This window comes from Lynx canadensis, chromosome A2 (genome assembly GCF_007474595.2).
Source record: "Lynx canadensis isolate LIC74 chromosome A2, mLynCan4.pri.v2, whole genome shotgun sequence".
NCBI lineage: Eukaryota > Metazoa > Chordata > Mammalia > Carnivora > Felidae > Lynx > Lynx canadensis.
In genome coordinates, this window is record NC_044304.2 from 143,876,729 (window position 1) to 143,899,341 (window position 22,613).

The 22,613-nt window shown below is 50.2% G+C and overlaps 3 protein-coding genes across 3 annotated transcripts; 2 read left to right on the top strand and 1 right to left on the bottom strand.

Annotated features, from left to right (window-relative positions):
* Nucleotides 1-3,454: 3,454 nt before the first annotated feature.
* GCC1 (GRIP and coiled-coil domain containing 1) lies at nucleotides 3,455-8,733 on the bottom strand. The gene is made up of 2 exons (XM_030308362.1): nucleotides 7,275-8,733; nucleotides 3,455-6,303 (listed from the first exon to the last, which is right to left on the bottom strand). Exons 1-2 carry the CDS (start codon nucleotides 8,304-8,306, stop codon nucleotides 5,008-5,010), a joined length of 2,328 nt encoding a protein of 775 aa, XP_030164222.1. The 5' UTR covers nucleotides 8,307-8,733; the 3' UTR covers nucleotides 3,455-5,007.
* Nucleotides 8,734-11,855: 3,122 nt separating this feature from the next.
* On the top strand, nucleotides 11,856-15,165 carry ARF5 (ADP ribosylation factor 5). The gene is made up of 6 exons (XM_030308364.1): nucleotides 11,856-11,994; nucleotides 12,533-12,613; nucleotides 12,963-13,072; nucleotides 13,837-13,908; nucleotides 14,451-14,576; nucleotides 14,679-15,165. The coding sequence occupies exons 1-6, from the start codon at nucleotides 11,928-11,930 to the stop codon at nucleotides 14,763-14,765; spliced, it is 543 nt and encodes a 180-aa protein (XP_030164224.1). The 5' UTR covers nucleotides 11,856-11,927; the 3' UTR covers nucleotides 14,766-15,165.
* Nucleotides 15,166-16,799: 1,634 nt separating this feature from the next.
* FSCN3 (fascin actin-bundling protein 3) lies at nucleotides 16,800-21,993 on the top strand. The gene is made up of 6 exons (XM_032592532.1): nucleotides 16,800-16,940; nucleotides 17,989-18,685; nucleotides 19,003-19,121; nucleotides 20,661-20,820; nucleotides 21,291-21,461; nucleotides 21,788-21,993. The coding sequence occupies exons 1-6, from the start codon at nucleotides 16,800-16,802 to the stop codon at nucleotides 21,991-21,993; spliced, it is 1,494 nt and encodes a 497-aa protein (XP_032448423.1).
* Nucleotides 21,994-22,613: the final 620 nt, after the last annotated feature.

Genomic DNA, 22,613 nt, shown 5'->3' on the forward strand with positions numbered 1-22,613 from the left:
TTTTTTTAATAAAAAGTAATATTTGTATAGGGGCTCCTGGGTGGCTCAGTCGGTTGAAAGTCTGACTTCAGCTCAGGTCATGATCTCAGGGTGTGCGAGTTGGAGCCCCGCATAGTGCTCTCTCTGCTGTCAGCGTGGAGCCCACTTTAGATCCTCTGTCTCCCTCTCTCTCTGACCCTCCCCTACTCGTCCTCGCTCTCTCTCATTCTCTCTCGAAAACAAATAAAACATTTTTAAAAAGTAACATTTGTATGAAGTGGTGTCAGTCTTCAGAGTCATACTCTCAAACATGAAAGGGAACATTTGGTCCCTTGTCCAGAGCCTATAGGGACAGACAAATGTACAGGGAACCAGAGAAGGTCTACCTGCTAAAGTGAAAAGACAGAGGGGCACCTGGATGGCTCGGTCGGTTGAGCATCCGGCTTCGGCTCAGGTCATGATCTCACCGTTTGTGAGTTCAAGCCCCACGTCGGGACTCGTGTTGACAGCTCAGAGCCTAGAGCCTGCTTCGGATTCTGTGTCCCCCTCTCTCTCCGCTCCACCCCTGCTTGTGCTCTGTCTCTGTCTTTCAAAAATGAATAAACATAAAAAAAAAAATTTTAAGTGAAAAGAGAGTTTGCCACGTTAGGTGGGTCATTAGCCCCTTGATGGCTTTTGCTTTTTGGGGCTCCCTGCACTGTGGGTTGTCAGAACCTTTGACATTTGGGTTATCCAGGAGATCAGGGTCCCAGGAAAAACAGGCCGTCACTACCCAAACTCACATAAAACTGAGTTGTAACACACAAGCCCATTTCATGATTTTCGGGGTGAAAGGGCTCCGTTGCGGGGCTAGAATGAGGCTTCTAAGAAATTAGAAGACAGTCACTTGCCAGTGCAGAGAGGGTGACCCTTCTCCCCTGCCTCCAGAAACACAGCCCCCTAAATTTCTCAGCGAGCCACACATTTCCAGTATTTCCCCGTTGCCCTCTGCTGGGACACAGAACAGACAGAGACCGGGCCACACGTGTTTAAATCCTGAGTCTGTCATTACTAGCCCTGGGCCTTTGGCAATTCATTTTATTTTGCCAAGCCTCCATGCCCTCATTTGCAAAATAGATATGCTTCACAAGATTGTTGTGGTAATTAAGTAAAGTAATGTAGGAAAATGCTAGCAGTCTGCTTTGTAGCAGGCACTCCACAAAAGGCCATTGTTATTTCTTTTTGCTTACAGCAACATTTGTGGCTAAGAATCACTAGACTCAAATCCAGAGAGCTCAGTCTAACTTCCATTCTGCCACCTAAATACTCTTGGGAAAAAAGAATCTAACACGGTTTAGAACCTACTTTGTTTTGGGTACGTACTATGCTGGTTCTTTACTTACTTAATTTTTCTCTAAGATGAGGAAAAAACCCTGAAAAGGTATTATTATCCCCATGTTAAGAAAATTAAGTTCAGGAAGATTAATTTATTAAGGTCACAGAACCGGCAGGAGATTGGATTGAGACTTCCACCCAGAATGTGTGAACCTAGTTCTTTGCTCCAAAACCATCAGCCTGAAGTAAGGCTGCCTAGCAAGGCCCCCGAAAACAGAGAGGAGGCAAAGGGGATTGAAGATGAGGTAAATAAAGTGACCCATTCGTTAGGGCTCTATTTTTAATTCCCCAAGCTGTGTCCCCAGCTTTACAAGAGGCTATAGTTGGAGCCCACCAGGGCAACAGCTGGTACTCAGCCCTCCTTTTGCTTTGTTAGAGTGCTCTGAGTCCTAAATATTAGCTGTCGTCTAGAACCTGGGGAACAGGGCAGCTTTTAGGGCTTTTTATAAAGAACCAATGTTGCCTGTTTAATTCTACAGCATAGCAAATTTTCTTGGCTGCAATTTATAGCTGGAGATTATCTCTCCATTTGAACCAGCCCAGTTCAACCTAGAGGTCAGTCTCTCCATCCCTAGTAGTCATCTGTGGAGACAGGCCTTGACCCTCCCAAGTCCTGAGAAGACAGGAACACACCCAGATTAAATAGGCATTGGGTAACCTGACCTGGTTCAGGCATCCACACCATTTACATTGTCTTGGACAAATTTAACATCTCAGCCACTCTCCTGATCTGTAAAATGGAGGGTAACGACACGTGTGTGGCGTAACAGGGGTCAATGGCTCGACGTGGTGCTGGCAGTTGGCAAGAGTGAGCAAACACAACCCTATAGTGGCAGCTTCTCAACACAAGGCCAAGAGCCTTAGAGTACTGGGTAAGAGAGGGGGACTTACATCCAGGGCGTGATTATATGGCGATTTTTTTCCCAGAAGGGAGGTACCCAACAAGAGAAGAGGAAAAAAAAGGAAAGCAGAAAGCCTTAGAATCATCAACTTGCCTTCCTGCCCTTCTCCCTGCATCTATTCTCAGCAATCCTCCTGATTTGTGTGATAATAAATGAAAGTAAGGTTGTCTCCTTACTTTATTGACACACCTCGTGCACTAATATTCTGGAACTGAGACCAACAGAAAACTCATTTTTCTCTGTATCTGATCTCAGTTCTTTTTCTCTCTCCCTTTCCTTAGAGTATCTAGCACCAGAAAACCAGTCAAGTAATTGGAAAACATATTTGGGAGGAAAATGTGGGAAGACAATGAACTTCTTCTTAAGGGTAGGAAGGGAGCAAGCTTTTTCCATTTCAGTTGGGAGCATTCACAGGCTTATGAATATTAATACTTTAAAAATTATTAATCAGAGGGGCGCCTGGGTGGCTCAGTTGGTTAAGCGTCCGACTTCAGCTCAGGTCATGATCTCACGGTTCGTGAGTTCGAGCCTCGCATCAGGCTCTGTGCTGACAGCTCAGAGCCTGGAGCCTGCTTCAGATTCTCTTCAGAGGATCTCCAGATCCTCTCTCTCTGACCCACACTACTGTGCTCTGTCTCTCAAAAATGAATAAACATTAAAAAATTATTTTTTAATTATTAATCAAAACTTGACTTGCTTCTTTCCCCATGTGGTATCTACTCAAAAGTCAAAAGCCCCGGAATTACTAGTCCTAGGAAAGCAGCTGGGACTATGGATCTTTCTATGCTGTCCAAAACCACCAGAGAGAGCAACCAGAATATAGGCTACGTTTAAGGGGATCAATTAAAAGATGACGATGATGATTTACTTTAGCTTGCAATCCTGAGAAACGTTCCCAGGATACCATGAACCCTAACTTGAAGCATAATAAAGCGTTCAATAAACGGATTAACTCTAAAAAGTTTCAAGCAGTAATTATGGAAGTTTTAAGCCTGCCCACTAAACCCATGAAAAAGCTTTTTCCAGTGTGGCTGCTTACACACAAACACCCGTAATTCCAGGCTAAAAAATGTGTTTTGTAATTGAGGTAAAGCATGGAGACATGTTATTTCCATCCTTTTCATTCACTATTTACATTCACTCTGTGTGTGTGTGTGTGTGTGTGTGTGTGTGTGTGTACCATTAAGAAAGCACACAGGTCAGGTTGTTCAGATTTAATGATTCCACAGTTTATCACTTGGACACATTGCATGTTTCATTAAGTCTGCTGTTTATAGATAGTGCAGGTCACCCAGCCTCCCAATCAGAACATTTCATCAAAGTCTCCTGCATCCCAAACCCTCACAAAGCAGATCTCTATGATGACATAAGAGAAGGATATACATTAGTCCGGTCAGTGGCAAAGCACCGGTCTTTGGGGTCCAAAGATCTCTATAACCAGCAAGAGAAGATGGGGAAAGGAAAAAATAGGGGAAATGATACTGTTTGAGCCCAACTTTTCTGAGTTCCCCCTTTCCAGATGCCTGAAGCCCCCTTTCCTGAAGTGCAGAATAAACCTACTTACACAAGACCAAATATAAAAAATTGCAGGAAGGAAGGAAAATTATAGTGACGCATGTAGGAAAGACAAGGAGTGTGTACTGTAACTATATTAACCCCTAGAGGCAAAATACCCTGGTGACAGTAACCCATGAACACCCCGGCTGCAGGGACATGGAGATTTAGCCAGAATGCTATCCACGGGGCAGTAAGCACTCCAGGCCCTTGGCTGAATTTCCACCACTTTCCTGTGAGAGTCACAGCAATCTTCTGGAATCAGCAAATCCCCCTCCTCTTCCCTGTCCTATAAGGGCAGAAACAGCTGGGGAGGGGGGAGGCTGTAAATCTCTGAGCTATTTCTTTGTATCCAGACAGGGTCAGAGTTTCCCAATCTGACCACTCTCATAAGAAGCTCGGGTTTTTTTCTTAATCAAAGTTCAACGCTGAGGAAAAGACAGCAAAGTCATTCATCTCAGCCCACTCTTAGGCAGACAGGTTAAGGCAGGGTCAAATGTGAGAGACCTAACATCCCTATCCAGGGCAAAAGCAGGCTACTCAGGAAATCCCTAAGACCGAAGTGGTGCTCAGCGCCCCCTACAGGATGGTCACAGTGATGTTTTGTCCAGATTAGGTCGTTATCCAGTCCCAACTAGACCAAGCCTCCCAGTTCCAGGACTGAAGAATGTGTGGATAATAGTGGACAATCTGTCACTATCTGAAACTTCTTGATCCCTCTCCAGCCTGGATTTATGTCCCCAGAAAATTGGGGCAGCGGTGGACCAGACTCCGATTGTGATGAGATGGGGAGTAAAGGGCTGGTCCCGAGAGTGTTTAGAAATAACTGAACTCCCTTTGGAGTCACATTTACTCCTGGTTCTGCGCTAGGAGCATAATACTCAAACAAAAAGTCTTATTTTAAAAGATTCTCACCACTTCCCCAACTTTGGCACTTCTCAACCTTCATCTCTCGCCCCCTCTTCCCCTCACAAACACACCACCCCAAGATGTTGGGACTCTTCCAGTATCTCTAGGGCCCCAGGATAATGTGGCATTAATGGCATTTGGCAGAAAAATCCCGTCCCACAATTAAGACTCTCCCATTTCAATACACAGTGAAGAAAAAAATGATAATGTAAGAGAAGAGGCAGCAGAAACCAGTCTGTCCCTTCCCACGTAAGAGGCACAGAAATTTCAGGAGTCAGTGAAAATGGCATCATCTCTTGCCAGAAGGCCACCAGCTACCACTGGTTGGGAGACGCATTATCACTTGTTTCTCCTCTGGACTGAAATGCAAGATAGTCAGGATGGCCGTGAGCGTCTGCTGGCGGCCCAGGGTGTCAGGCAAGGTCAGGAAGCGGTAGATGATGTTTTTGAGGTACTCCAGGTTGGCTCCCTCCCTACTCTGGTCCCTGATATTCTTCTCGATGTGGCTCTGCAGCGCTCCAACCTCCTCGCGATGGCGCTCCCCCTCCTCCAGCAGCCGGTCCTGCAGCTGATGCACCTCGACCTCCAGCCTGTGTCTCTGCTTCCTCAGCGATGTGATCTCCACCTCCTTGCGGGCCAACTGCTCGGCATACAGGAAGAAAGTGGGCTCATTGGCCGCAGCCAGCTGCAGCGCCTGGGTCAGGCTGTCTGGGGAAGACGCATCAGCGGGGTCCCCGGGCCCCCCGCCACCCACGGGGCTCCTGCGCCCTGGCAGCCCGCAGGACAGGGCCACAGAGCGCAGCTGCTCCAGCTCCAAGTCCTTCTCGGCCAGCACGGCCAGGGCCCGGTCCCGCTGCTTGTGCAGCTCCTCCTCCAGCTTCAGCGTGCGGTCCCGGAAGTCCAGCTGGCTGCGCTCCAGCTCCTGCCGGTGGAGGTGCTGCAGCCGGGCCAGCTCCTGCTTCCAGTCCTCAGCCTCCTGCTGGTGCTGGCGCTCGAGCTCCTCGCAGGACAGCCGCAGGGAGATATACTTCTCCTTCAGTTCCGCAAGCTGTTCCTGGGCTTCCTCCAGCTCCTTGGCCAGATTACCGTCTTTGGTGTTCTTGCTCTTGAGGACGACCTGGGCCCTCATCTTGTACCTCTCGAACTCCTCCTTCAGCTGTTTCAGCTCCTGTTGGTAGTAGAGCACAGAGGCCTTCTCCCCGTCGGCAGCCTCTGAGCTGGGCATTATCTCCAGGTCACAGAGCTTCTCCACATCCAGGGTCACCTGGCTTTTCCTGGCTGCAACCTGCAGCAGCCTCTTCAGCTTCTCCATCTTATCCTTCAGGACATTGACATCCAGACTGGACTCCTCTCCATGGCCGTCGAGAGGGGACCGGCTGGAGGCTGCCAGAGCCAGGGTCTTGTTCTCCAGGTCCAGCTGCAGAATGCGCTCCTTTAGCTTCTGGATGGCCAGCTGGTCCTTCTGCTTGGCTTTCTCATAGGTGCCCAGCAGTTCCGACACCTCGGATATTTGATTCTCCAGGGCCGCCACCCTCTGTTCTTCCACCTGAGATTGCTGGCGTAGTTGATCTTCTGCAAGGGCTGTCTGGAAAACAACGGAGCAGATGGAAACGCATCCAGAAAAGTCACAAAGCCCTATGGCAATCTTTGAGAAAGCAAGAGAAGGGAGCAAAAGGGTCATAGGATGGGAATGGCCTGGCAAGAATGGGAACTGGGGATTTTTCTGTTGATGCAGAAGCTAACCAAAGTTCCTATAACCTGCCTGGGTTCTGCTGCCAGAGATACATTCTACCAAACAGTATTTTTTTTAATATAATTTGCTGTCAAATTGGTTTCCATACAATACCCAGTGCTCATCCCAACAATAAACCAAACAGTATTAAGAACCTCTGTGTATCTGCTGTTGTTCTGCTTTAGTGCCTCCACTTTCCCCCATCATACACCAAGCTCGCACATGAAGTGTGTGACTTTTGTTTATCATCTGCTTCCCCAGATCCTACTAAGAAATCACAGGACATTCTTTTCCTCTCCCAATATTCCCGCAGTTCAAAACTCAGTTGGATCTCTCTCTCTCTCTCCACACTGAAAGAAGCACTGTAAAATGGCACACCTTTCCAGAACAGGCAAATTGACCAGAAGCAATTACAAGAGGTGACTTCTGCAAAAATTCCTTTTGCCCCGCCCCCCCTCCCTATAGGCATACACCACGTCCTATCTAAATATAGGCATATACCTATGGTAGACACACTACCTTTCACTGCATGGCTGCCACGACACTGCTTCACAGAGCAGGGCTGGGAAGACGCCAATGCCCAGAGGTTCAGAGGTGTCTGGCTCCAAACCAGCCTACACTGAGAAACCCCACATCCTGTTGGAAGCACATTCTGTGGACACTGTCAACACCACACAGAACAGATGTCCCAGGGCTCAAGGTGGAACCTTCTGAAAGGCATCAAAACCTGACAGCACAGCCCCTTGGTTCTAATTACCAAAGAGGAAAATACCCTAATATTTCCCACTCCAGGCTAACTGACTAATGTTTGGAGCAATAATTACCTTCCTCATTTCCTGCTGCAACTGAGCCTGGAAATGGCTCTTCAGGAAGGCGGCCTCTTCCTGAAGCTCCTGCAGCCGAGGGTCAGGCCGATTCTTCTCATCTCGAAGAGCCTGCAGCTCACCTTTCAAGTCCTCCACCTCACGGGTCAGCTGCTTGGTCTGCAGTTCGAACCCTTCCATCTGACCAGCTGCATATGCCCGCCCCGCCAGGGCTTCTCGGGTCTCTTCTAGCCGAAGCTCCAAGTCCTGGCGCTGGGTCCTCTCCTCCTGCAGCAGTTTCTGGAGCTCACGAAGCATCAAGGCATGATCACTCTGCTCTTGGGCCCGATCATGCTGCTGGGTGATAAGCCGGGCTTTGGTTTCTGCAATCTGGTCCTGCAGCCCCTTCAATTCTCCCTCCAGACGGCCCCTCTCCTCCTCTGCCTTTTTACTGGCATCCTCTAAGTCCTGTTTCATCTTCTTCTTGTCTGCCAGGTAAGACGCTTCCATGCGAGACTTCTCCTGGGTGACTGTAGCCAAAGAGCTGGTCAAAGTAGCCAACTGAGTCTTCAGCTGGTGCAGTCGTTTGTCCACTTCCCCACCCCCAGACGGCCCATCCCCACTGCTACTGCTGACGCCACTCTCCGACCCGTTGGCCTCTTCAGACTTTGGAGGTGGTGGTCCACGAGCCAGTCTGTCATCCTCTACCCCAAACTCACCCTTGGTGCTGGTGAGACTGGCCGCAGTATCCAAGCTGGTGGCGGTCCCAGTGCTATCCTCGCTGTGAGTGGAGCATCGGTCATCTACAGAGTCAGGAAAAGTGAGGCCTGGAGGCTGGACACCTGTGAGGCCCACATCCGCCTCATGGGATACCGACAGCACCTTAATGCTGGCCTCTAGAGCCTCCTTCTCTTTCAGTAAGCTTTTATAGGCACGGACCACATCCTTGAGACGTGCCTGGTACTGGAGAAGCTGCTTCTTCTGCGTCTCAATGGTTTCCAACAGGTCCTTCTTGCTCGGTCCGCCCCCGAAATTCATCCCAAACTTCTCCATGTTCAGAACGGGTTACTCGACGTCAGCGTTCTGGCAGCTCAGAAGAGGGTCGCGAAGACCCTGGCGGGGACAGTAAACTACAAAAAGAGACTTGTCCCCACAGCCGCACGCCCGCTCCTCCTAGCTGTCCGAGACCGGATGCCGGGTACCGTGCAGCCTAGCAGAAGCGCCCGCCAGGTCCCAGGCACCGAGGGCGGGGGCGGGTCCTACCTTAGAGGCGGGGCGACGCCGGGACGAGAGCAGCACACGGCGAGGGCTCGCCAGTACTGTCTCAGAGGCTGCTCCGAGCTCCTTGCTTGCCCGGGTCACAGCAGTCCCAGACGGCCCTCAGCCCACGATCGGCCAAGAGTTTAAACCGAACGTAACCCCATCAAGACTTCCTAAGTAGAGCTGCCCGAGAACGACGCTTCCGGGTCCGCTGGAAGTGACGACACCGCGACGCATCAGGTTCCGCCCCTAGTGGGCGCGAGGTGGGTGGGGCTATTTCGCCGGGGGAGTGGGAGAGAGCCGGTTCAGAGCGTAGCTGCGCTTTGAACGCAGGGCCCGCGAAGTCAAAAACTCGGGAGTGATTATGGTTCGGTGGAGTACCCTAGGTACGATGAGCGAGAGAGAGTGGGCAACATGGCACTAAGTCCTTACCAAACACCCGGATGAGCGACGTGTCCCCGCATTTGCGGCTCAACACCTTTGTCTCTAAAGATTAACAATTAAGACTCCCTTTTAGAACACGAAAACTTCAACCCTTGACGGGACAGTTTTGGCAACTCCTAGGCATCTAGTATAATTATTAGCACCCTTCCTGAGTTCTGTTGTGTTGATTCAACAAATACATGTAGACGGCACCCTATAGCCAAGACCTCCATCCTATGTGCCAAGTATATTTCAGGACCTTCGCAAGAGTTTTGGTATTTAGCCCTTACAATTGTTCTGCTCAGTGGGTGCAGACATGAGACACAGAGGCTAAATAACATGCCCAAGGTCACACAGCTAGGAATTCTATCTATATCTGTCCAACTCTCAACATACCAAACGCTGCTCCTGGTGATTACCATGAAGAGACAAGTTTCTGCCCTCACGGATCCCCCATCTAATGAAAAACCAGAGGTGCAAACACAAGTCCTGCTCTCATGACTGTATGTTTGGGTTTATTCAAAGTGGCATGGGAGTTAGGAGGGAGGCCTGTCTAGAGGAAGAAGAGAAGGTTCTCGGAAAATACTTGGATTGTTGAAGCATGTGTAGTGATCTAACTAAAGATGAGGGAAACAAGCATTCCAGGCAGAGGAAAATGATTGCAAGGACTCCTAGGGCATCAGAGAGCCTGGCTCACCCAGGAAGCATTGAGAATCACTTCATGGCCGTAGCTTAGGGTGAAGGAGGTGGCAATAGATGGGGCTGGCCCAATAGATAGGTACCTAAATTAAGGCATTTTTTAATTTGTTTTAATTTTTTTAATGTTTATTTACTTTTTGAGAGAAAGAGAGAGAACAAGTAGTGGAGGGACAAAGAGGCAGAGGGAGACACAGAATCTGAAGCAGGCTCCAGGCTCTAAGCTGTCAGAGCAGAGCCACACATGGGCCTCGCACCCACAAACTCTGAGATCATTACCTGAGCCGAAGTCAGACACTCAACCAACTGAGCCACCCAGGCACCCCAAGGCATTTCAATTTTTATCTTGAGTGCTAGGACAGTAAAGGATTTTAATATTGAGTAGCATCATCAAGACTTGTATGACGGGGTAAAGATACCAAGGGGCAGGAGACTGGTAAGGAGGCTATTTCTGTCCTGAGGAAGAGATGATAGTGAAATAGGGCAATGACAACAGGGATGGAGAAAAAAGAGTCTAATTAAAAGAGCTAAAGATTGGGGTGCCTCAGTCGGCTAATCATCTGATTCCTGATTTCAGCTCCGGTCGAGATCTCACCATTGGTGAGATCAGGCTCTGCATCAGTCTCTGTGCTGACAATGCAGAGCCTTCTTGGGATTCTCTCTCTTCCTCTCTCTCTGCCCCTACCCCCTCATAAATAAATAAGTTCAAGATGTAAAACTGACCTGACTCAGTCAGTTCTAGTTGTGTTATTAGATTGGAACTCTTTTAAATGCACTCTTCAAAGCTTGTAAAAAGCCTTCTTAGGAATGCAAGTATATGGCTAAAGAGTAAAGGAAAGTCTTAGACTCACTCCTACCTGGTGCCCAAAGTGTATTCTCTTTACAGACTTTTCAGGTCAGTTTGGGGCAGACCCTGGAGGTATTTTCGGACCCAATTTCTTAGTGGCCCAGATAACATCCACCTGAAACATACAGAACATTCAGATAGTCTCATAATTTTAATATTCACCATCACCTCATGAGATAGGGCAGATATGGGTCTCCTTTTACAGAAAATAACAAGTTATGAGGATTGTTGAAGCCAAACCCTCAAAAGGGGGGCGCGGGGGTTGATATTTGAACTGAGACCTGGAACAATGGTACATAGTAGGCATTCAATATTTGTAGAATAGGTGAATTAATGAAGGTTCTCTGATTCTCAGCTCACCTCACCATGTCCAGTTCATAAGCAACTGATTCCAGAAGCCAACTGGCAATCCAGTTTCAAATCGCTTGTCCTTGCTCCAGTGAGCATCCTTTTAGTCCGTTCAAACCAGCAAGTATCATATTTGCTAAGCATATATTATGTGCCAGGCACTGACCCAGCCTCTCTCATAGAAGAAACTTAAATTCCTTTCCTGCTATTTCCCCTCTGTTGCTGAGTGGGGAAATTACTTCTGAAGCTCTTGGAGTCTAGGGCCACAAGAGTCTCATAAAATCCTGGATAGGTGTGCATTAAAAATCCGGGTTCCCAGGTCTGTGGGAAAGTAAAGAAGCTTCAGAAAAGCTGCGTGGATCAACTGAAAGGTGTTGTGTCTGGAACCATGGAGGCGAAGGTGGAGTTCTCCAGCACGCAGGAGAAAGTTCTGCTTATTGGAAAACCAAGAAGTCCAGCTAGCACTAGGGCACCTTCTTTTTCCACCTCCGGCGCACTCCTCTCGAGATTCTAGGGTCACTTGAACCACCTGCCACGTTCAAAGCCTCTCTCTGGGCGCTGAGAGGGCCAAATAGAGGAATAAGATACTTGCACCGACCTTCCGCTCCCCTTGGAGGGTGGTGCATACAGTCGATAATGCTAATTCGCAAAAGCTACACCGGAGCGCAGGGTGGGCTGGACGCGACAAACCAAAGCCGAAAGGCCGGCCACTTAAGCTAGGGGTCGGGGGCCGTGTGGAGCACTGTAGACTTTCCTCGACCCCGCTCGGGCTGCCATGAAGCAGCCATAGACCTGCCAGCGCTGTTGAAACGGAGAGACCCAGACCCTTCACTCTTTAAAGCCGGTGCCGAATTCAGCAAGGATGCGGAGACTCGCTTAGCTTCAGAATTTGCCGGAGAGGTAGCCTGGGGGGTGGGGAAGGGGCGGGGAGGGGGCGGGGCCCTGGCGGGGGCGGGCCCGCGATGACGTAGGGCGGGCCGGGACGCGCGGAGGCGGCGGCGGAGCCTCCTCCTTCTGCTGCTGCGCCCCATCCCCCAGCAGCCGGCCGGTTCCAGCCCGCACCCCGCGTCCGTGCCCGCACCCCCTCCCCCGGCCCCGCCATGGGCCTCACCGTGTCCGCGCTCTTTTCGCGGATCTTCGGGAAGAAGCAGATGCGGATCCTCATGGGTGAGGCAGATCAAGCGCGCGCGGCCCGGACCGGAGCGTCGGCCCCCGCGGAGTCCTCCCGCCCCCGCATCCCTCCGATCCCGGCTCAGTCTGGTCTCTGACCCTGAGTCACCCACCTCCTAACCACCCCCACCCCCCGCCGGGGTCACTGTTCTCGGGCGGTTCGCGGTCTGCAGCGCCGACCCCGGGGCCTGGGCTTGGGAGCTGCGGGCCTGGGTGGGGTGAAGCTCCCTACGCCCCAGCCCGGCTGGTAAGAAGGGAGGATTCCGCCCTTGGAGACGACTTTTAAAAGGAGCGTGGCCCTCCTCTTATGCCCTTTACCCACTAGCCCTCTTCAGCCCCTCGCCCGCTTTGGGGCTGGAGTTGGTGTTCACCATCAGACCGCCCTCAAGGCCTCGAAGGCAGATAACAGCGCGCACCTGCAGGCGCAGGGGCTCTTCGCCCCCGTCTCCATCGGCTGTCCTGGCCTCTCCCCTTCCCTGGTCTCTAGAGGGCTCCCTCGCTCCCGTCTCCAGCCCTCTGCCCCTCTCCTTTGCAGTTGGCTTGGATGCAGCTGGCAAGACCACAATCCTGTACAAACTGAAGTTGGGGGAGATTGTCACCACCATCCCCACCATAGGTGAGTTCTGAGGCGAGGCCGGGAGGAGCGGGAGGCTGGCGGCAGGCCTTCTCTGGGTCTGCTCGCGATTCTGCCTGAGGCCCTTATCTCTGTGCAGGGGCTGACCCTGACACTAGACACGGCTACCTGAGAAGTGGGTCACAGTTACCTTTACTTGCTGGATAGTGCCGAGGCTGGGTGAATGTGACCTAGCCCCGCCTGGTCTGTGGACTGCAGGTCCTCTGGGGTTCTGTTCCCAGCAGACTTGATCGTTTCCTGGTTTTAGGTCTCTGATGACTCTACATAGATTTAGTGAGTTCCTTTCTTTCAGGACTTTGTTTTCATTTTTTTTTTTCCCAATTATCTCCAGGCTTCAATGTGGAAACAGTGGAATACAAGAACATTTGTTTCACAGTCTGGGACGTGGGAGGCCAGGACAAGATTCGGCCTCTGTGGCGACACTACTTCCAGAACACTCAGGTGGGGATGGGGCTCTCCAACCCCACGAGAAAAGGTGTTAGGACTGCAAAGACTGAGATGTTGGCCTAGGCTGGGCCCCCAAGCCAGGAAAAAAACCCTTCACCTCCTTCTATCTGTGTTTGTAGGCTTGCCTCTACTCGTCCTTCAGAACTGGCATTATTAGTCTTCTGAGACTTAGCCACCCTACACTCTCCTGACAAGCAGGGTTCTGGGTCCATCCTGTCTTATTTACTTTTTTTTTTTTTTAAGTTTATTTATTTATTTTGAGAGAGAGAATCCCAAGCAGGACCCGTGCTGTCAGTGCAGAGCCAGACAAGGGGCTCAAACTCAGGAGCGGTGAGATCATGACCTGAGCAGAAATCAAGAGTGGACATTTAACTAACTAAGCTACCCTGGTGCCCCTATTTATTTTATTTTATTTTTTTAAGTAAGCTTTACCCACAGTGTGGGGCTTCAACTCAACTCCAGGATCAAGAGTCACACATACTACCGACCGAAACAGCCAGGCGCCCTCATGCTGCCTCATTTAAGTCTCATCAAGTCTTTCCCTGTTCCCTTGCACCTCTCCTAGCCACACTGCTTGCCTGAGGGCAGAGGCTGTATCCCGGGCAGGGTGTCTCCAGTTTGTGCCAGGATGTTTGCAGAGCCTTGTGAAAGTTTAGATGAGAAGGGTTTGGACACAAAGATGGGAAGAAGAAAGCCAGACTAGGGTATGTCCCAGGTGGGAGTAATTGCTCGCCCTTTCTTCCTTCCTTCCCACCCAGGGCCTCATCTTCGTAGTGGACAGTAATGACCGAGAGCGGGTCCAGGAATCTGCTGATGAGCTCCAGAAGATGGTGAGCCCCCAGAGCACTGGGAACTGAGCCCTGGTTTGGAGGCAGAGCTCTGAGATCTCTGTGCCAGTGTGAAAGTCAGGAAATGCCTCACAGGCCTTGAACGTGTTTCTCTTTGTGACACCGACACAAGGAGTATCTCGCCCTGTTTTGAATTTGAGTCAGGTGAAAAGTATAGGACTGACTTTTTCCTTGTCAGGAAACTGATTTCTTACAGCTTCGCCTCTGAGAAGTTGGCAGGGAAAGGAGGATTATATGTCGCGGAGAGAAACTTCATCTTACATTCTTCATTCTTGGTTTTCCATTTGGAAATGTTGTCACTTTGACTAGGGCAAGTCATTAGAAAAAGGCTCTGGACTTCGGGCCAGATGGCCTCAAGCTGATTTATGACTCTGCGTCTTGTGTTCAGCAGCAGACTGCACAATATTACATTCTTCCCCACAAAGATGCTGGAAGGTAGAAGGGGGGGCTCCCTCCACAGCAGGGAAGAGGAAGCCTGGAGACCCTGCTAGGGCTCCAGATTCCATCCCCTTCGTCTCTCTCAGCTGCAGGAAGACGAGCTGCGGGATGCGGTGCTGCTGGTGTTTGCCAACAAGCAGGACATGCCCAATGCCATGCCCGTGAGCGAGCTGACCGACAAGCTGGGGCTGCAGCACTTGCGCAGCCGCACGGTGAGGGTCCTGCCTCTCCCAGGGGAGCCACAGGCTGGGGCCAGGAGGAAAGGTATCCCCTTGTCTTCCCTGCTACTGACCTTTCCTTCCTTCTCCCCACAGTGGTACGTCCAGGCCACCTGTGCCACCCAAGGCACAGGCCTGTATGATGGGCTGGACTGGCTGTCCCATGAGCTGTCGAAGCGCTAGCAAACCAGGGGCCGGCCCCTGCTGCCCGGAAGCTCCCGCGTGCATCCCGGGATGGCCAGATTCCCGGACTCCTCAGGCAGTGCCCTTCCCTCCCACTCCTCCTCTCCCACAGACACAGGCCTCTGCTCCTGCTCCTGCCTGCATGTTCTCTCTGTCGTTGGAGCCTGGAGCCTCGCTCTCCGGGCATGGAGGGGTCCACTCTCCTGCCTGCTGGAGCCTGTGGAAGGGACCTCCAGGGCTAAGGCCCCTATTTCCAGAGGAGGAGCAGGGATCTGGGTTTACTTTTGTTTTTTCCATTTTGGGTGTACCCTTGGGGCCAGATGGGGAGGGAAGGTGAGGGCTCCGGGTGGTGCTATGATGTGGCACTGGATATTGAGTAATAAATTTGCTGTGGTTTGTACACAGTGTTGTCTGTAGCCTAGAAGCGGGGGCTTGGGGGGAGGCTGGGTTGTTGGGTACAAAGGGACAATATGACAGGGGGAGGCTCAAAATGCTAAGGCTGCACAGCCAACCCCTTCCCCCAGCGCACGCACACACATCGCTGCCTTCCCCTAGCTCAGCCTCTCCCTCCTTGTTCTTGAGGATACAGTACTTCGGGGGTTCCAGTGGAGGAAATTCCACTCCCTTCCCAATTCCAGGGGGCCTTTGCTGAGGATAACAGGCTCTACCTCGTGATTCTGTAAATCACACACTTCCTGTTCCTCTCCATCTCCTAGCTACTTAGAGCAGTGGCTCTTCATGGTTACTGTGCACATTAAAATTCAGGGAGAGGGGATATTTATTAAAAAGAGGGTCCCGAGATAACCTTTAGAAAATATGATTCATCAGGACCAGTGTGAAGCCCAAGAATATGCAAGAATATGCCAGGTGATTCTGTCACCCGTAGTCTATTAGCCTTTTTCTGTAAAACATTGGTAGGGCCTTGCAAATTACAGTTCCTCACCTTGCACTGGAACTCTTTCTACCTGGGAAGACAACCCTGCCCTCTACTCCCCTCTTCCCACCACGGGGAATAAGAAAGCATATGAATGGAACCAGGAGTGTGGGCTATTCTCCAAGTGTGGTTTACTCTGCCCGTTCTTTGAATCCCAGCAAAGCTTAAGCAAAAACCACCATCACCACCATTATTTCCTCTTGCCTTTCTCCTTTGATGTTGTCAATTCCTCCATGTTCTTCACTGATTTTCTCCATGAGCTTTGTAGGAAATGAGCCCTGTAGGGGCTTTCCCTACAGAGGAAATGGCCATTGGCCAACAGAAACCCTTTGAGGGCAAGGGCTCATATCCTGAGGGCCAGCACTCACTGGCTGCCCAGCAGCAGTGCGGCTGGGGATTATGAGGAAGATGCCCAGTGCTCTCCCCATCTAGGGCATTTTCCTTACCCTGCTCTAAGCCAACCCTTTCTGATTAATACGAGTAATATGATCCTTGCTGGTTATCTGTCTAGGGTTTCCTCACACTTCCTGAAAAGCACCTTCTGAGACATTTTGGCCTCATCCTCCCAAGGGCTGTAAAAGTTAATCGATTTTTCTTGGATATCTTGAACTTCAAAAACACTTGAGTCCCAAGGGAGCCAAGCAGAACTCATTTCGGAGGGTGGAAAGAGGTTGGTTTTCACCCTGCCATTAAAATGAGGAACAGACGTGAAGAAGGAGAAGGACTTGCCTGTAGTCATGGGCTATCACTGGTACAGGCCAAAGTTCTGATGCCCAGTCTTCGTTCAGCCGACCTCGGTTCCTGGAGTGATGTGAGGAGGTTAATGCCCAAGGCCCTAGACCCACTTCCTCTGGGCTATAGATTGACAATGCTGTGCCAGTGCCCTTTCCCCACTATGGATAAGAGGCAGCCCTCACAGTCACAATGCTCCCGGGTCACAGAGGCGCTGGGCCCTAGCCTAGCCTCTGCCTGAGAAGTTCCCTCTGGGAACGTCTTCTGGTGGGTACTACAGGCCTGATTCTAGGCCCTATGGCCTGTGGAACCGCACCACTGGGGGGAAGGCTGGGCCGGACAGAGTCATCACCTGTGGTGCCGGCCCCATGGATGACGTGGAGTGGACGCAAAGCCCCAAGCCCGAGGAGCTAAGGGTTGGGCTCATCAGCTGGGCAGGATCCTACCTCACTTATGAGATGTATAAGAATATAGTCACTGCTACTGCGAGGGGTTTGGGCCGGAGACAGGTAACAAAGCAAACCTGTACTGGAGCCATTTTTCCCAATGGCCAAGCTCTCGTGAGCGTGTGCGTGTGTCCATGTGTCTGTGTGCGCACACGCGGTGGTGGCAGGGGTACACTCTCAGCCTAATCATCTTCCCAGCCTTTGACATTGTCAGGCTGAGAGCCTCCTACCCCAGGCTTTTGGTCACAGGTCTCCACTGCTCCGTCTCCCCCTCTCTAAACCTGTTCCGAGAGACAAAGCGTTAGCCCTTCCTTCCTAGTCTTCCCTGGCTGCTCTCTTCCTTCCATCCCAATACAGAGTGGTTGCGTCATCACAAAGAGGCGAGATAACAGCCCAGGCTGGAAGGCAAAATTGTGGGCGTCCAAGGGAAGTTGGACAAGTGGAGTGACGGCAAGGCCTATGATTCTGTTCTGGTTGTAGTTCAGGGATGGGGTACTCTACAAGCCTAGGAGAGCTCATTTTAGAAAAGGGCATAGGCAGCCCTGCAACAGTACAACAGAGTGAGGCGGTAGCAAGGTCCTTGTTTAGAACAGGGTTGATCACAGCTGAACCAGACAACTGCATCTCAACTGTGTGTGTTCCCATCCTTATCCCTGGAGCCTGGACCCACCTGTAAGAGGTCTTGCTCTTCTCCTGCCATGCTGGCGAGGCGGGCTTTGGGGATGGGAGTGTGGCTAGTGTGCTCTCCAGGGGCAACAGTGAGGAAGAGGAAAGTAACATTGAAACCAAAACACTTCTTGGAAAATTAGGTATTGAAGGAAGCCACCAAGTAAGAGAGGGAAGTTTACCTTCTGGTAGCTGGAAGAAGTAAGCATTTAGAGCTTCTCTTGGGATCTTGAGAAGCGCTCTGATTCCAGGAATAGAGGCCCCCTGAAATCTTTAGATTACTGTTGGATGAGAGGGTGGAAGAGCTGACCGCAAAGAGGCTGATGGGGAGAAGGTGGTTGGTCCCAAGGAAGGTTCTAGGGTGATGCCAGGGGTGATGGTGGTAGGGCTCCCTGGCCTAGTCATGTGGCAGTACTGATTTCCTTCTTCCTCCCAATGCCTCTAGACCTGGGAGATCTTGGTGAGCAATCAACACGACGCACAGGCTGTTGTACGACTAAGGAGCTTTCAGGGCCTCTACCTCCTATGCGAGGCAGATGGCAGTCTATCCTATGGCCGGCCAAGGACCAGCCACCATGGATGCTTCCTACTGCGTTTCCACCGCAATGGCAAGTGGACTCTCCAGTGCATTATTAGTGGTCGTTATCTGGAGTCTGATGGTGAAGATGTGTTCTGCAACTCCAGGGTCCTCTCAGCTTACCACATGTGGACCCCCCGGCCAGCTCTGCATGTTCATGTGATCCTCTACAGCCCCATTAACCACTGCTATGCCCGGGCTGACCCTACCACGGGCCGCGTCTGGGTGGATGCGCCAGTGCCCTGCCTGGAGGAATGTGGCTTCCTGTTGCATTTCCAAGATGGATGCTACCACCTGGAGACCTCAACACACTTCTTCTTGTCCCACTTAGACCGGCTGGCCCCCCAACCCTCATCACAGACAGCTCTTCACATGCAAGTGCGACCTGGAGGGCTCGTGGCACTGAGCGATGGAGAAGGAGGCATACTGTATCCACAGGGCACACGTCAGCTCCTGGGCCTGGGCTCCAGTCCCCATAGGGGTGAGGAGTGGTTCATCCTACAGCGCTGTCCGACGTGGGTCAGCCTCAGGTCAAAGACTCGGAAGTTCCTCTCCATCATCTATGGCAAGTGCTGGGTTCAACACTGCTGTGGAGGGAGGGAGAGCTGGCTGCTGAAAAGAGAAAAATATGTTTGGGATCAGCAAAGATTTTTGAATGTGCTGGGATCCCAAGAAGATCTCTTGTGCCATGGAGCAGGGTGATAAGGCCAGGGTCATGGGCTTTAGGGGAAAGTAGCCTGGGTCTTTCCAAGCTCCTATGGTCCAGAAGGGGATGAAAGCTGAGGGGGGCAAACAGAGGGAACCCCAGCCATAAATCGTGGAGGAGGGGCTGACACTGAGGGTGAGACTAGACTCTCCCTCTGACATATTCTTTCTCTGCAGATGTTGAGGTATATGCTGCCTCTGAGCACGTAACCCCAATGTCCTTGTTCCAGTTTGAATGTGACAACGAGAGCCTCACCCTGCAGCTTCGTGCAGCAAATGGCTGCTACCTAGCCCAGGTAAGACCTTGGCCTTCTGAGCAAGAGAACCCTTGATCCCTGAGTTCTGTCATTCTAGACGTACTTTCTCCTTCTTCAAGGCAAGTGACTAGATGCTGAAGTGAACAATGGAGGCCCATATCAATTTTCAACCAATGGGCCCAATTTTATCCAATAGGGCCTCTTAAAAAAAATTTACTTTCTTGAGGCAGAATTTATTTACAATAGAATGTACCACTTTTACGCATACAATAAGTTTTGACAAATATATATATATATATACCTATGCAAGTATGCCACAATCACAAGTTAGAGAATATTTCTATCTCCACAGAAATTCCCTCTTTTCCCTTTTATGTATTCTGTCACTATAGATTAGATTTGTCTATTCTACATGGGGTTGCAGTATGTATTCTTCCATCAGCATAACGTTTGTGAGATTCATGATCTGTGTACCACTGGTTTGTTCCTTTTTATTGCTGAGTAGTGTTCCATACTAGTACTCATAAACACAAACGTAATTTGCTTATCCATTTGCTTGTCGATGAACCCTTGAGTTGTTTCCAGTGTGGGCTACTATGAATAAAGTTACTATGAACATCTGTGTACAAGTTTTTTTGTGGGCCTGTATTTTTAGTTATCTTAAGGCAAGTACCTAGCAGTCGAAATATTGGGTCACGTGATCAACGTGCATTTATATTTTTAAGAAAATGTTAGTTTTTGAAAGGGAGTATGCAATTTTACATTCTTGCCAGTAATGTATGAGGGTTCTAATTACTCCACATCCTCATCGTGATGTCTGTCTTTTTAATTTTAGCCACTCTAGTAGGTATGTAGTGACATCTTACTGTGGCTTTAATTTGCATCTCCCTTATAATTAATAATGTTGAGTATCTTTTCATGTGCTTACTGGCCATTTGTAGATCTTCTCTGTGAGGTGTCTGTTCACATCTTTTGCCCATCTGTCGCTGGATTGTTTATCTTATTATTGAGTTTTGAGAGTTCTTTCTATGTTCTGAAGTCAAGTTCTTTGCCAAATATATGTGTTGTGTTTCCTCCCAATCTGTGGCTTGCCTTTTCATTTGCTTACAAGTGTCTTTTGAGCAGCAAGTTTTTAATTTTGATGAGGTACCAATTTCTCCATTTATAAATGGTTAGTGAGTTTTCATCCCAATAAATCACTGCCTGTCCCAAAGTTGCAAAGAATTTCCCGTGTCTTCTTGTAGACATTTTATTGTATGGCTTTCATTTTTATGTCTATGATCCATTTTGAAATGATTTTGGAGTCTGGGCTGAGGACTATTTCTCTCCATATGGATATCCAGGTCCCTTTTTAATAATGGGCTCTGGGAAATAGCAAACTGGGGAAGTGGGAGAGCTAAGGCCACAATACGTTTTCCAAAAAGGATGGGGAAGCATAAAGCATACCCTCCCAGGGTAGGGAGAATGAAGAAAGCTAGTGGGTGGTATGTGGGAAAGGGTCTAGGAATAGAAACGCTGGGAAGAAAGCTGAGATTTTCAGTCCTTGTTTCCCCTCTCTGCTCCCTATCATCTCTCCAGAGGCACCACAGGACAGTGGTAGCTAATGGGCACCCAATGGAGTCTGGCACCTTCTTCCACATGCACTGGAACTGCGGCAGGATTATCCTGCAGGCTCCCAATGGACGCTTCTTGGGCATCATAGACAATGGCCTGCTGATGGCCAAAGCCACCATTCCAGGTAAGCACAACAGCCTTCCTGCCAGGTTATTCCAAGTCAGAGATGCTTTCAGAGGGAGCTGAGATATGACAGAAAGAGCACTGGAGTTGGAGCCAGAAGATTTGGGTCTGTGTATTTGCTGAGTCACTGATTTTTTGTCATCACTTGGGCAAACCACTTCTTTGAGCCTCAGTTTCATTGGCTCCATAATCAATGGAAGTGATATCCACCTGCCTGCCTCACAGGATCATCGTGAGGATTAAATAGGCTCACACATCTCAAAGGAAGGAAGAACATCAACATTTCTCGGGTTCCACAAGTGCTTTCACAAACATTTCATAAGCACCTAGCATACAATCCAGCACATAGTAGGTGTTCAAAAATTGTTAAAGTATTGACAACACCTTACAATTAGGGCCCCTCTTCCTGCTTCTATCAGTGAAGGCATCTAGAAGCAGCTCATCCAGATAACTCCTTTCCGTTTCTTTTAGGCCCAAATGAGGAATTTGGGATTCGATTAGCTAACCGTCCCTTCCTCGTATTGCGAGGTCGTTATGGGTATGTGGGCACCTCATCAGAACACGACCTAATGAAGTGCAATATGGATCAGCCTGACTGCATTCACCTGCTGCCTTGCCGCCAAGGCATCTACCACTTCCAGGGTGAGGAGCTCCTCTTCATCCCTGGGGTCAGAGTCTAGCCCTGCCTTGGCCCCAACTCAGACTTCAGGGCCTGCTGCTCAGACCCTACTCACCATAAAAGGAGAAACAGAGTTTCTGTTTGTTTTCACACTTCAAGACCCCCCACCCCCAGAATGGGTCGGCAGAACAAAACCCAGCCCTCCTGTGTTTCCGTAGGGGGACCTGCCAACACAGGCAGGGTAGGGTAGTCAGGGAGGGTTGGCATGCTTCCCGGGAGCCTCCTTAGGCTGTACTGTTGGAGAACTTTGTCCTGAATAGGGCACTGACCTGAGCTCTTCCCTCCTCAGCACAGGGTGGATCCTTCTGGTCAATAACGTCCTTTGGCACCTTTCGCCCTTGGGGAAAGTTCGCTCTCAACTTCTGTATAGAGCTTCATGGGAGCAACTTGCTCACAGTACTGGCACCCAATGGCTTCTACATGCGATCCGACCGAAGCGGCACCCTGTTGGCAGACAGCGAGGAGATTACCAAAGAGTGTATTTGGGAATTTTAGGTAAGACAAAATGGGCAAGGACCTGGAGATGGGGGAGCAGGAACTGAGGGGCAAGAAAGGAAGGGAGGTGGGTGAGAATGAGACCAAAACACCTCCCCTGGGCTGACGTGTGTCCCACAACTTGATCAATGCCAGACATTTGTTCCAGATATGTGCTTTTCCTCTTAGGGCTTCTAAACCCAGCCTTGCTAGAGAAAGGAGGGGCAATCAGATCTAGATTTCTCACTGTTATGCCACACTGACACGAGTGTGCAAGCAAACGTGCAGGGGACAAAATTGGGTGTACTCGTGTGTGTTTATCTTTCTTTGTTAAGATGCAGTTTTGTCCCATGTTTCGGGTAGACAGGTAACTCTGAGGGTATGCTTTCTATCCCATGCACTTTCTATCCCTACACCCTTGGATCCCTGGAGTGCTAATGGCTCCCAAATATTCATCTGCAGCCTTGACCCTCCTCCCGAACTCTAACTTCATCTCTTTCCAACTTCCTGATGGGCACTTGACTTGACTTTGTCTTGCTATCCCCTCAAAATCAGCCGACTCACCCTCCCCTCCAAAGATGATCCTTCCTGCCCTCCCCATGGCCATCTAGGGCATGGCTGCCCTCTCAAATGCTTCTGGA

Excerpts from the sequence above, each read along its gene's own strand:
- GCC1 (XM_030308362.1), bottom strand. The coding sequence starts at position 8,306 with ATGGAGAAGTTTGGGATGAATTTCGGGGGCGGACCGAGCAAGAAGGAC. Across the intron at positions 6,304-7,274 it reads TGCAGCAGGAAATGAGGAAG|ACAGCCCTTGCAGAAGATCA; the intron begins GTAATTATTGCT and ends GTTGTTTTCCAG.
- ARF5 (XM_030308364.1), top strand. The coding sequence starts at position 11,928 with ATGGGCCTCACCGTGTCCGCGCTCTTTTCGCGGATCTTCGGGAAGAAG. Across the intron at positions 12,614-12,962 it reads CACCACCATCCCCACCATAG|GCTTCAATGTGGAAACAGTG; the intron begins GTGAGTTCTGAG and ends AATTATCTCCAG. Across the intron at positions 13,073-13,836 it reads ACTACTTCCAGAACACTCAG|GGCCTCATCTTCGTAGTGGA; the intron begins GTGGGGATGGGG and ends CTTCCCACCCAG.
- FSCN3 (XM_032592532.1), top strand. The coding sequence starts at position 16,800 with ATGGATGACGTGGAGTGGACGCAAAGCCCCAAGCCCGAGGAGCTAAGG. Across the intron at positions 18,686-19,002 it reads GTTCCTCTCCATCATCTATG|ATGTTGAGGTATATGCTGCC; the intron begins GCAAGTGCTGGG and ends CTTTCTCTGCAG. Across the intron at positions 21,462-21,787 it reads AGGCATCTACCACTTCCAGG|CACAGGGTGGATCCTTCTGG; the intron begins GTGAGGAGCTCC and ends TTCCCTCCTCAG.